Here is a 12,847-nt window from a genome sequence, read left to right on the forward strand (position 1 = left end):
TCCCCTGTCCCGTCCTGTGCCCCATCTGATTAGCATTTGGATGTCTTACTTTTTGTCCCCATCCATAGACTGGTTGGGTTAAAAAAAAAAAAAAATCTTCGTATGTTGTTAGCATTATTTTCTTCTACACAGTGTAGCTGAGCAAAGATCAGCTGAAGATAAAGTAGTTCAGGAGGAGTCTTTTGGAACAGTAGGAAAAGAAGTTTTTGAGGAAGAAGGAATGAGAGTTCATTGAGGATTATTTGTGTAGCTGACATGTTGGCAACACATTTTGATCCCTATATAGTAGTAGATGATGTGAGATGTTGGATTTGGGATGGTTTGGGTTTTATTTTTTTTTTTACTTTTGATTTTATTTTTTGCATACAGGGGTTTCTGTACTCACCTAGGGCTGCTCACCACTGAATAAATAAGCTGTTGAATGATACAAAAAATATGACAGAAGTTCACTCTTGCTGTGAGGAATTTCGCTATGACACTAACTGCTAAAGGTTATGGAGGTGAATTGGGGCTTGTAGATGGTTCTGTTCCTTCTAAGTAGCTAATGCTTTCACTGGCACCTTGAACTGTGCTCTTAGAAAGAGGAAACTGTAATCGCAATGTATTGGGAATAGTATTTGTGTAGTAGTCTCTGCGATGCTGTAACATTGGTTGCCGTTCCACTCCTTAGCACCGCAGAGGAGGGCCCTGCACTGCAGGTAGGTGGTGGTTCGGAGGGTGCTGCCACAAGTCCCTCTTCTTATGCTGGTGGAAGAGGACCTCTTCCTGACCATCACCAAGCAGGATGCTCTGTCATTTCACTTGATGTAGCTGCCTGATTTTTTATATACAACACTTACCCTCCTCAGTGTTGCTTCACAAAATACCTATGGCAAGATAAAGAGGAAAAAAAAAGATTATTCTTGTCTTTGTGCCTGAGTTGTCATAAAGAACCACCTCTGAGTTAGACAATCTCTGAGAGCTTCTGCCTTCAGTTTAACAGGACCTGCCCTTAATCTACTTCTTTTTTAAAACTGAATGGTATAGCATGGAGTCCATGTAAAACATAGTTACCAAAACAAATTCTGAGGAAGCACTTGGCAAAAGAGGGATCAGCGATGCTGAAACCCATCATTATGCCTCGCCGAGTTCACTCGTGGCTTTTCTGAATTAAAGGGAATAGAAAAATAAAAATCTAGAGTATGAACATAGGTTGGCTTTAGTCTGTTGGCGTAAAAGGGTTGCTGGACTTAAAGTCAAAATAATGTGAATTCCTACTTTTCCAACAAAGAATGTGAGGCCAGTGCCAGAAAAAAACAGCATGAAGAACTCTTGCTTAAAATGCGGTCAGTTTACAGTGCTGTACTGAATCATCTTGGTAACAGTATCTGGTATTGTAGTAGGAAGGAATTTCTAAAACTGTGATCAGTTAACTCCACAGTCGGGCTGCATCTCCCACCCTCTTCCCACTGTTGCTGCTGTGTTTCTGCTGAGATGACTCTCCAGACCATTTGTTGTCCAGCTCTGGAAGAGCTATGAAGAACAAGGGGGCTGGTATCTGTTTTGGAAGTAACCACCTCACCACACAAGGCAAAGGGAAGGGTTAGACAGTCAACCTGGAGTTTGGGGCTTGAGAAGGGAGGTTTCTAGGTTCTTCCTTCCTAAAATGCTAAGAGTAGTCCTCCTAAGCAGGTGAGCTTTGTGCTTCCCAAGTGAAGTGTAGAAGTCCAAGTATGAAGGAGGACATGAACTTAAGAGGTAACTTAAAGAAGAAAGGACAACTAATGAAGTGGAGCTGCTAGAGTGATGGCTTAGACAAGCCCTTTTCTTTCCCAAGCAACCGGCATGCAAAGAAATAGAATGTCTTGCAATGTCTGGCATCAAAGGCTAATGTTTTATCTGAAGTTTGGATAGACTTGTGGTAAGTCTTTGGCAGTCTCTGTGGTTCTCAAGTCACTGTTGGAAAGGACATAAGCCCTGGGGGAGGAGAGTCAGAGATTAGAAGAACGGGTAACAAATAGTACGCAATTAAGCTGTATCCAGTTATACCTATGAATTGTGAACTTGTCTTCAGAGGAGTTTATGAATTACAAAATAACTGTAAACAGGAAAAAAACAGATTAGGGATTTCTGTTGTAGGTCCTTCCTCCGTCACTGCTTGTTGGTCAGAGAATGTTCTTTGCATGTCTTTGCTTTATCACAAGTGATGGAGCCGTTCTGTGTCTTCCACAGCACTGCCATTTGCTGGTGGTGTTTAAGGTAAAGACTAAAAGCTCTTCAATGTCTATGATGATGAAAATAGACATGTTTTCAGACTCCCAACATCTTAATAATGTCATATAGTTGGTTTAATTAGGACAAAGTTAAAATATTAGCTTTCAGTAGGAGTTGGAAGTCTGGCAAGGGTAGAAGCTGCCTGTGCTGGAGAAAACTCCCAATGTCTGGCTCCGTCAGCGCGGCTGGCGAGATCCAGTTTGACGGTGTGCGGTTGGGATTTAGTGTGTTTAGTACCAATTAAACAACATACTTGAACTCTGGTAATGTTCAAAGGGTTGTAGAGAGATTTGCCATAATTAACATAGATGTAGAAGGGTTATTTCTGTCTTGTTAAGTGCTGGTGTTTCCCCATGTAAATATGACAGAGTGCATGTATGCTTTTTGGCATTTCTAGTTTTTAACTGACTCCTTAGATTTAACACTGAACTGATTTGGTAGCTACAAAAAGTGGTCTGCAGTCTCTAGCAACGCTCTGAAAGATTTTTTTTTTTTGGTCACTTTGTCCCAGGAGGGGATTTTGCAGCGTACCTGTAGGCCTACGAAGGAATGCTATTATGTAAAACAGCTACTAGGAGAGTCCCTAATCCACCTCCAATCCCCTTATTAAGGGAGACATCCGCTTTACTGCACATGCAGTATTGAATTAGAAATCCAACCTGCTGCCACGCCTTCCCAGCCTGATATATCATCCTTCTTTTCTAAACACTATTCAGTTACTGTTCAGTCTCACCTGAACTAAATACTTTGGTGTTTAAGAGCTTTTTATCAAAATGTTTCGTACAAGCTTGTGTATTCTGGGGAGCAAATTGAAATTTTTCCGTTGCTCTAGTGGCTGATGACATATGATAATGCAATGAAATGCTTGTCTTTTAACAATTACGTGGTATCAGCTAAACTTTTTGAATTGTTAAGTCTTTAAATTTAAATGATAAAATCCTTAAGAGTGCAGGTGTGTCAATTGTGTTACACCTAATAGAGGATAAAATGGTGTAGAACACCTGAAATGGATATATTTTTTTTGGTAACTTGAGATGCATTGCTGATGGTGGTCCTTCCTATGGGGTCAACTCTCCTAGGGTTTACAGTGCAATAATATGCAAGTTAATGTAGTTGAGACACTGTTGTTGCCTTTTCCTACATTTTTCTCTCATTTTAAAAAGTGCAATGTTATCCAGATATTGTCCTGCTTTTCTACACAAGTTGACTTTGTTAGAGAGATTTTTAAAACATTTTTTTCAGGTCACACCTGCTGTCATGACCTAAAGGGTTACCCAGCCTGCGGGTATATAGAGATTGTGACTGTGGGTTGGTAGGATTCTGTAACATACAAGGACATGGAGGTTTTTTACTCTTAAATTTTTCTACTTTATTACAGATTTCCACAAATACCGCAAAAATCACTGCTAGCAACTATGCCTGTGATTGATAAAGCCAATATATATATGAATGAAAAAATATATATTCATATATACATAAAGATGTTATAAATTATTGGCAGCAATCAATAGCATGGCAGCAACCAAGTAGGTGTATGTTATTACAGGTTACTACAAACTTATCACTAGTGAAGCAAACTTATCAATAATATAGCAGCAGAAATACTTATGATAGGTTACTTATACGCACATATATGTGTATGTTCACAATAATATCAGTATCAAGCTTAATAGACAGATATCAGAATGTGCTAGATCCTCCCAGAAGGGAGGACAAACCAAACTCTCCCCGGCGAGGGTCCAAGATCTTGTAGAAAGTTTGTGTGGAGAGTTCAACCAATTTAGGAAAGGAAAAATACATGCAGCATGGAAAGTTCTCAGAGTCATTTTTATATCCTGGAGAAATAAGGAGGTGTAGGACACCACCACTTCATCAATCACTATATACTGTTAATTTCTGTTTTTCACCCGGAATAGCCAATAGATGTTGATGTTTTCTGTGCTCTCAGACCAATTTTTATTTTTCCAGACTGTTTTCCTGTTCTTGCAGATAGAACAGCCAATGGCAGTTACCCATTCTTACTTTCTCAGGGTGTTTTCCCCCTTTTCCAGACTATTTTTTATCTTTTCAGATGATAAGTTGCTGTTACAGTTCCTTGGTTTTGCGCTTACCAGTGGTATCTCAGGATGTCTCCGGTTTCTAAGTACTCAACTGTGTACTTCTCAGAGGCCAACTGCACTTCTCAAGGATGCTTCTGGTTCCCAGGGTGGCAGGCATTTTCTCTGTCAGCATTTCAGCAGACGTTTTCTTCTGTTCAGTAACTTTCCCCTTCTAACCTGGTCACCTTTATGGCTGCTCACGTCACCTGCATGTCCAGTTAAGACGTGCACTGCTCCTCTTGTAATATTTCAAAGTTTCTTGCCCAGCGGAAGATAGGGAGCTGAGATTGATATACCTGGGAGGGAAATTATGGAAGGTGATTAATCTTGGACCTGAAGCTTGACCTTTTATGTTTTACCCTTTTGTGTGGGTGTGGAGGGGGAGGATGTTTGAATTTTCACTGTCTGAAGATGAAATCCAAGGAGCACTCTGTCCTCATTGTCAAGGAGGATACTCATCTGTAAAGCCCAGTAGATAGATACCATGGTGAAATGTTCTCACATGCTCTTCTCAAGGGTCCGTGACCTCTGCTCTTTGTAGCCAGCTTCACTCGTTCTGCAGGAGGACCCCTCAGGGCTGGAGAAATGTTGTCTCTAAGTTCAGTTCAGCTTGGCCAAATTGTAGATTATTTCAGAGGAGAGAGCAAGGAAGAACACTTCTTATCCGCTCTGTGGTTTCTGTTGCTTAGCAAACGTGAAGTATTTAACTGAACACAGAGGTCTTACAATACCAGACCACGCTGCTGCCAAAGTAGCAACAAACGCTGCTTTAAAGAGTTGGAGAGGCCAGAGCAGTCATAGTGGGGTGGATTTAAATTGCAAAGTCGTGTACTCCAAGGTTAGGAAATGCCATGAAATGTGAAGCTGTGACAATCCTTAATGATGAGATGCTGTATTTTTTGTTTTGTTTTATAGGAGTTCTACCTCGTTCGTTGTGTACCCTTTAATTCTGCCTCTTTGCATAAAGAAATTCTGCATCTCTGGCACTGCTTGTCCTCCTAGTGGTCAAGTTTCTGGGGATTTTGTTCTTTTTTTAATAGCACAAGATGTAGTGCAATCAGAACAATGAGAATTAAGGAAGCTGGAAGATCTGAGTAGACTTTCAGGGGCATTGAGGTTAATTTACACTACTTGTGGTTTTCTTATGTACACACAGTGCATAGTCACTTCCTCTTTAAAAAAAGAAGTGCTTAATGAAGAATTTTTTTCCCTTTAATGGTCTTGAGAAGAAAACATCCCTATCAAGCTTTGGAACTTTTTGTGATATCTTCATGGTATTGCACAAGCTCCAGTGCATTTGAAGTGCAACAGATGTTTCCCCTCAGCTGTGTGCATGCTCTTGTTCTGGAACAAGGCGAGCCCTTGAAAGTAGGGTGAGCTAATTATAAATGTAGTTTTCTTGTTGGATTTAAAATTCCTTGTGGACACATAATTAGGAACAGCTCCATGTATAGGTATGCCCTTATGTCCATATCTTTCCATTTATTTACAGGAAAGACAATACCTGCTGCAACAGTGAAAGTTCCTTACCCTACCCGTGGGGATAAATTTCAGTTTTAGTTGCTGGAGGATAACGTGGTTTCTGTGCCCCAGCTCTTCTTACCAGGGTCACTAACAAAGTATCAGGGCGAGATGACAGCACTCCTTTCAGTCTGGTGCAGTTCAACCTGTAGCCTCATGGTGGAAGCTGTCACGTTGTACTGTCCTCTCGATTTGTGTATCTTTTTCCCATCTCTCCTAATTCTGTGCTCTAAACCTCTTAGTGCTGCAGGAATACAGATAATCTACCATCACCTAACTTGCACAGTGGATAAAATGATTGGAGATACTGCACAAGGGCCTTCTGCAGAGGGGGAAAGTTCATCAGGTCTTCTGAATATTTGCACTGGGGCTTCGGACCTTCTCAAAACACGTAATGACTGGAGTCAGAGAGGCTCAGATATCAAAGTTATCTGATTATCAAAGATTTACAAGGCAATATGTGAAAAGAAACAGAAGAGGTTGCTGGAGGGTAGAACATAATGTATGAATCTTGTAAAACAACATGAAGTCTGAACCCCTGTATCTGTGCTGATAGTGGAATTAGCGAGTATTTTCTGTTCTGATTTGCTTTAATCTTGAAATACACCTGCTGTTCTACTATTTATTGAGATTGAGCTTAAAAAACAGCCCAGAGACCAAAATGTAGAGTAATTTTTTTTGTTTAAAAGGGGAAAGAAACAAAAAAAGAGATTCCCAGTCGTCTTTTTGTCCTGTCTCTTGTATGCCTATCTGGGAAAAGTGATCAGTGATAGTGACCCCGTTGTAGCTCTAGAGTAAAATAAGGTCATGAACAAGGATACTGCCAGTGACAAAAAGGCAAGGCTAATTAGCTGCAGAAAAGCCTTATGCATAGTTGATACTAAGTTCTCACGACAAAAGTTGTGAGAGTGTGTACATGTGCTTGTATAAGTAAATATATGTGTGTGGATGTATATATATAAGTTATTATATGGAAGTTAGTAGGGCCTACTGAAACCTTGGAAAAGGGTAAAAATCTGAACTTAGTTCCTCGTCTCATAACCCCTTCTTAAAACTGTAAGATACTGAAGTCCATAATAGGGCTATTTGACTTATATAAAAATACAGGGGTGCCAGAAATTGATGGATAGAGGGTTATATGGCATCATATAACTTTATATGAGTATATCTTTGGGGTTTTTTCTACCCATAGACATGGGGGAAGAAAACAGATACTTTTTTTTTCTTTCTTGTTGTGACCACTGGATTTAGCAATAGACAGCCTTTCCTGCAGATTATTTCTTTGGGGAATGAAGAGTACGTCACGTTGTATTTAGATAAAGGTAGCTTGTACCAAGGGCTTATTTTTGATACATTGCATCTTGAAAAGAAAACTTTAATGTTGTTTTTCTCCTTGCTTTAAAAATTGTAACTAAACATTTTCTACGTGATACAGCTGTGCGCTTTTTATGAAGTCTTTCTGGCCCTTGATTACTTGTTTTTTCAGGTAAATATATTTGGTGTGGCACAGATTAAAAAAAACCCATTTAATCTGTCATAATTAGGTTTTAATTTTCTTATAGAAGTACTTCAGAGTAACTAAATCTTTTTCTTCTCCCTTAATTAACAGAGGAGGAGCTCAGGAAGCTGAGAGAAGAAACAAACGCTGAAACATTAAGGCAGGAGCTAGAAAAGGAACGGCAGAGGAGATTAGAACTAGAGCAAAAAGTCAATGAAGTACTTAAAGCAAGGTAAGAGAAATATCTAAAGCAAGGTAAGAAAAATATCTTCACTGGAAAGCTGAAAGCCACTTGAGATCTCTTACTGTCTCTGAGGAGTTGTGGTGAAAGCATCCATTTCTAGCCTAGGCTCTTTTAAAATAAATTAGTAGCTCACAGAGAGAGAAGCTGCCTATGTTCTCCTGTAAAAGTACATCTTGTACACCCATGTACACCTGAATTATTTGACCATACATACTGCCCTAGCTACTGAGGTGTCCAGGCGCTTGTCTAGTTGGGATAGTCTTCATTTCACCTTCTCTGATGCCCTCCGTCTGGGATCTCAGCTACCTGGAGTTATCAGTGTGTACTGTGTGCTACTGAATGCCAGAGCCTTTGGCATGCTGTTGCATATGCTTTGCCTCTTCAAAACCTGTGTCATCTCCAGACTGCCCAGTCCTTGTTACTCCCATTCTAGCAGCAGCAAGGACATCCCAGTACCACAGCACAACCCTGAATGTATGGGAATGGCTGGAGTCTGAGCCTTCCTTGCCACTGCAGTGACAAATGGAAACGTGCCTCCCTATACCCCTAAGTCCTTTCAGCCTTGAGGACACTTACCTTGATGATGCAAAACATCACATTTGATGTTGTCTCTCCTTAGTCTGCCTAGAGTTTAGATCTAAAGACCGTAGCAGCTGCTTGGTGGCCTTGTTGGTCTAGACCACTTGCATATGTAGCTGCCTGTGTTATCTTCCTCCTTAGCAGTAGCTAAGATTACTTGGCTAAGCAGTAGGATCTGTAGGAAGGGCGTGAAGGAAGGGCACTGAAGATCAACCAGGGAGCAGTGGTCTCCACCCGGCACAAAGCCATGACCTTGCTTAGCTCTGCACCCACCATGACTGATGCAGGTTCCCCAGACAGAGCTCCGGCGGGAACATGCTGCCACCCTGGTGTCAGGCTGCAGGGTGTGCCCTGCTCTTACGCCAGTACCGGATGGCAGCAGTGCAGCAGTGGGAGGTGCACCCAGGGAGAGGAGCTCCTCCGCTTAGTGACAGAGCTCTGGGAGGAGGCGAGTAGGCTGAGTATCAGGGAAAGCGAGAGAGGGAGAGTGCTGGAATTGCACCGTGCCTTCCCTGGGACAGGCCCAACAGGCAGAGAGGACGCATGATACAGAGGGTTCCCTGTCCTCTCTCCGCCTGACAGAACACGGTGACTTAAGGGATATGGGGTAATGGCAACAAGTTCCTGCCCAGCACAGCAGGCGCATCTCCTCTGTGACTGCTCCACCTTCCCAGGTGCCCTTGTGTGGTAGGTACGAGGCTCTGCAAGTGGAACCGAACTATGACAAGCCAATGGTTCATCTAGCTCGGAGGTGTCACTGAAGTTAAGTTGGCCTATGCCCTGCATCAAAACTGCTTCCATAAAGAAGAAAAGACGTGTCATTGTCACAGGAGGCTCCCTTCTGAAGGGAACAGAAGGCCCAATATGCAGACAGGACCCACTTCTTAGGGAAGTCTGCTTCCTCCCTGGGACCCGGGTTAAAGATGTGAAGAGGAAGCTTCCTACCCTGGTACAGCCCTCAGATTACTATCCATTATTGGTTTTTCAGGTAGGCAGCGTTGAAGTTGCAACAAGAAGTCCGACAGCAACCGAGAGACTTCAGGGCCTTGGGACAACTGGTTAAGGGATCAGGAGCACAAGTAGTGTTCTCCTCTGTCCTTCCAGTTGCAGGAACTGATGAGGAAAGAAACAGAAAGAGCCAGGAAATCAATACCTGGCTCCGAGCCTGGTGTCACTGGCAGAATTTTGGATTTTTTGATCATGGGTCAGTCTACACAACACCAGGCAACAGATGGGGTACACCTGTCTCAAAGGGGGGAAAGGATCTTTACACAGGATTTAGCAGGGCTCATTGAAAGAGCTTTAAACTAGGAGGGGAAGGGGGAAAGGGATAAAACCAGGCTTGCTAGCAATAAGCCTGGGGGCGGCACGCCAGTGTTTGAGGGATGCTGTGCTAGCAAGGTCCTTTGGTCTGCCATCTCAGTGGAGGTAGGGGATGGAGATCCATGCACCAGCAAAGATGCAAGGGTTATGGATGTGTTAGAAACCATGGAAGCGCCTGAGAATGGTCATGTAGGAATTTGGGCTTCTCTGCCCCAAAAAGGTGGCGGGATCAATAGCCCAACTGAAGTGCATCTACACCAATGCACACAGCAGATGAACATGAGCCAGCAGTGTGCCCAGGTGGCCAAGACAGTCAATAGCATCCTGGCTTGTATCAGAAATAGTGTGGCCAGCAGGACTAGGGAAGTGATAGTGCCCCTGTACTTGGCACTGGTGAGGCTGCACCTCGAGTACTGTGTTCAGTGTTGGGCCCCTCACTACAAGAAGGACATTGAGGTGCTGGAGTGTGTCCAAAGAAGGGCAACGAAGCTGGTGAAGGGTCTAGAGAACAAGTCTTACGAGGAGTGGCTGAGGGAGCTGGGGTTGTTTAGCCTGGAGAAGAGGATGCTGAGGGGAGACCTTATCACTCTATACAACTACCTTAAAGGAGGTTGTAGTGAGGTGGGGGTTGGTCTCTTCTCCCTAGTAACAAATGATAGGACAAGAGGAAACGGCCTCAAGCTGCGCCAGGGGAAGTTTAGGTTGGATGTTAGGAAAAACTTCTTCACTGAAAGGGTAGTCAGGCACTGGAACGTGCTGCCCAGGGAAGTGGTTGAGTCCCCATCCCTGGAGGTATTTAAAAGACATGTAGATGTGGTGCTTAGGGACATGGTTTAGTGGTGGACTTGGCAGTGCTGGGTTAACGGTTGGACTGGATGGTCTTAAAGGTCTTTTCCAACCTAAACAATTCTGTAATTCTGTGAGTCTACAGGAGTAGGTGGTAAACAGACCACAGAAAGCAACTAGGCTCACGCTTCCTATAAATGGCTGCTGTTTCCATTGCTACAGAATACCAGTGGATGCAGTAGTGCTGGAGCTGTCTGCCACTAGAAGTTATGGCGGCAAGACATTACAAAAGTCCACTCTTGACTCTGAAGAAGCAATTTATTTTCTTTCCTTTTTAAGAGATGTCTTAGTGGTTTCAGGACGTGCCCTATAGCTACGGAATTGTGAGATTTGGTGAATAACTGTTCAGCGTTCAGCTTATTTACCACCTTTGATCAGTCCTTTCCTCTCTTACTCTTCTCTTCTCCAGACTGAAGAGTTCCAGCTTTTCCAGTGTCTCCTTAAGAGTACTCCATCCCTTTCATCACTTCAGTTGCCATTCTTTAACTGTTGTGTCTTAAGATGAAGAGGCTGAGTTCATGCAGTATTCAAACTGTGGGTTTGCCAAAGCCTTATATAGAAGACAAATTAGGCCTTCCCTGTTATCCTCAGTACACAGTACAGTGGGGTTTTTTTGGCTGATGTTTTGCACTGATGGTTTTCCAAAATCACTGGTTCTGTACAAGGTCAGTCTATGTACAGTCTTGACCTGAGCTGCCAAGTTGCACGCTTGGAAGGGGCTCTGTGAGGTCCTTGTGGAGGAGTCTTGCCCCAAGCAAGCCCTGTGACCATGCACTAGGAAGGAGATCTGGACGGCTCTGATCTGGTTTTTTTTTTTTGGTGACGTTTTACAGTTGCTCTTACAGCTGGGAAGTGGGAGTGCATTTTTATCGCCTGTGCTGGTTGGCCTGGCTGTGTGCACGTGTAACTTCCATTTTGTGTCTAGACTGATGTTGCCTGGTTGAGTGGGCTACTGGGGACAGTGGAAGAGGACAGACTTGGACCGGTCCCATGCTGAGTGTCCGTTAGGTCCATAACAGCAGTACAAAGCAATGAGTATTGTTTTCTGCTATTTGCAGATAAAGCTGATGCTTCAGGATACTGTCTGTCTCTGACTTGCTGCCTTGAAGAAGTCATTTGAGATGCAAATTCCCCATGCTTGTCGTTGAGCACAGTACAGGTTTTATACGATTAACGCTGGTGTAGGCCTTTAGGCTTTCCCGTGAGAGCAGGTATGCCTGGGCTCTAGGTCACGCGCCAGAGAAGGGGGAGAGTGATCCCATCATTGCTGGGATTCCTGGAGAAGGATGAGAAGCCGCCTTCTTCTGCCCGAAGGTACCCATCATCCTGCCCTATTTCAGAGTAATGAGGATGGTCCAGGGTCTGATATGGCCTACTGTGACTTATGAGTATGTGTGTTTTACAGAAAAAAGAGTTTGAAGGTCTTTGTTTATCAATATTAGTGTCAACATCTGTGTCTTGTTGGATTGTGGACAACAGCAAATCTCTAGCAGCCATGCCATTGCTAAATTAAGGTAGTGTGACCTGTCTGCTTGAACGCTCTATTCCCATTTAGATATCCTAAGGATTACGCTAGCCCTTTTAGCTTGGGTATTGCACTTGGGGATTACATTCAGCCAATTATCCCCTTTATCTGAGTGTTTTTCTAACTAGTCTTGCTAATATTCCAACCTTTTGGGGACAGTCAGGTATATGTAAGGTGACAACAAAAAAGGACTTTGAAGACTTTCCAGTTTCTACCCAGAAGAAGAAAAATCAGGTTGCTTATGGTTTTTCCTTAACTTGTGCTCCGTTGTGTGAAATTCTTTCTCACTGCTTTTTATCTTTTTGCACTTTGCTGTAAACATTTTAAAATACTTTTATTAGGACTACGGGCGAAGTATTGGCCGACACAATCAAATACATAATAGACCAAATTTACGCCTGATGGAAACTTAATTTTATTAAGCAAAGTTACCACAGAAAGTCATCTCTGTGTATGTCAACAAAACCAAATTTGCCCTACTTCTCAGCTAATTTTTCATATGTTCTTTAAATAGATATGCATATAAACATGTTTGCACGTATTCTTCTTTTTGCTTACAGAAGTGAACTACTAATGAAAATCAAATCATGGAGTGGTGTAAGAAGGAAGAAATTATTTTAATAGTTGCAGCATTCAAAAGTATTCGTGAAGTAGATCAATACATGTAGCTATATACATGCTGCAAAGGGTTCAGCAAGGAGAAAACAGTGAGCTGACAATACAGTTGGCTTTTTTTAGTGAAGAACATGGGCTTCTTTCATTGAATTGTTCACAGGGAGGAGGGAGGAGTGGAAGAAGAGGATATTTAGTGGTTTTGTTTGTCATGGTGTTCATTGTCTGTATGTCTGTTAAGAAACATGGTGGCCTCAGCTGAAGTTTTGCACAGACGCACTTTGGGACAGCCCAGCATTTGGTACAACAGCTGAAGCTTATGACATTTTGCTAGTGGAACAATACAT

General features: G+C 42.7%; 1 protein-coding gene across 2 annotated transcripts in view; it reads left to right on the top strand.

Moving 5' to 3' along the window:
• Nucleotides 1-12,847, top strand: part of GRAMD4 (GRAM domain containing 4) — an 84,888-nt gene that overhangs the window by 43,749 nt on the left and 28,292 nt on the right. For both annotated transcript variants that reach the window (XM_087764832.1, XM_087764833.1), the window contains exon 4: nt 7,483-7,603. In XM_087764832.1, coding sequence (XP_087620958.1) covers nt 7,483-7,603 — 121 coding nt within the window. The remainder of the gene's footprint in view (nt 1-7,482; nt 7,604-12,847) is intronic.

The sequence above is a fragment of the Nipponia nippon genome, unplaced genomic scaffold, assembly GCF_047370975.1.
Source record: "Nipponia nippon isolate SJK-2023a ecotype South Korea unplaced genomic scaffold, ASM4737097v1 scaffold_3, whole genome shotgun sequence".
In the NCBI taxonomy this organism is placed as follows: Eukaryota; Metazoa; Chordata; class Aves; order Pelecaniformes; family Threskiornithidae; genus Nipponia; species Nipponia nippon.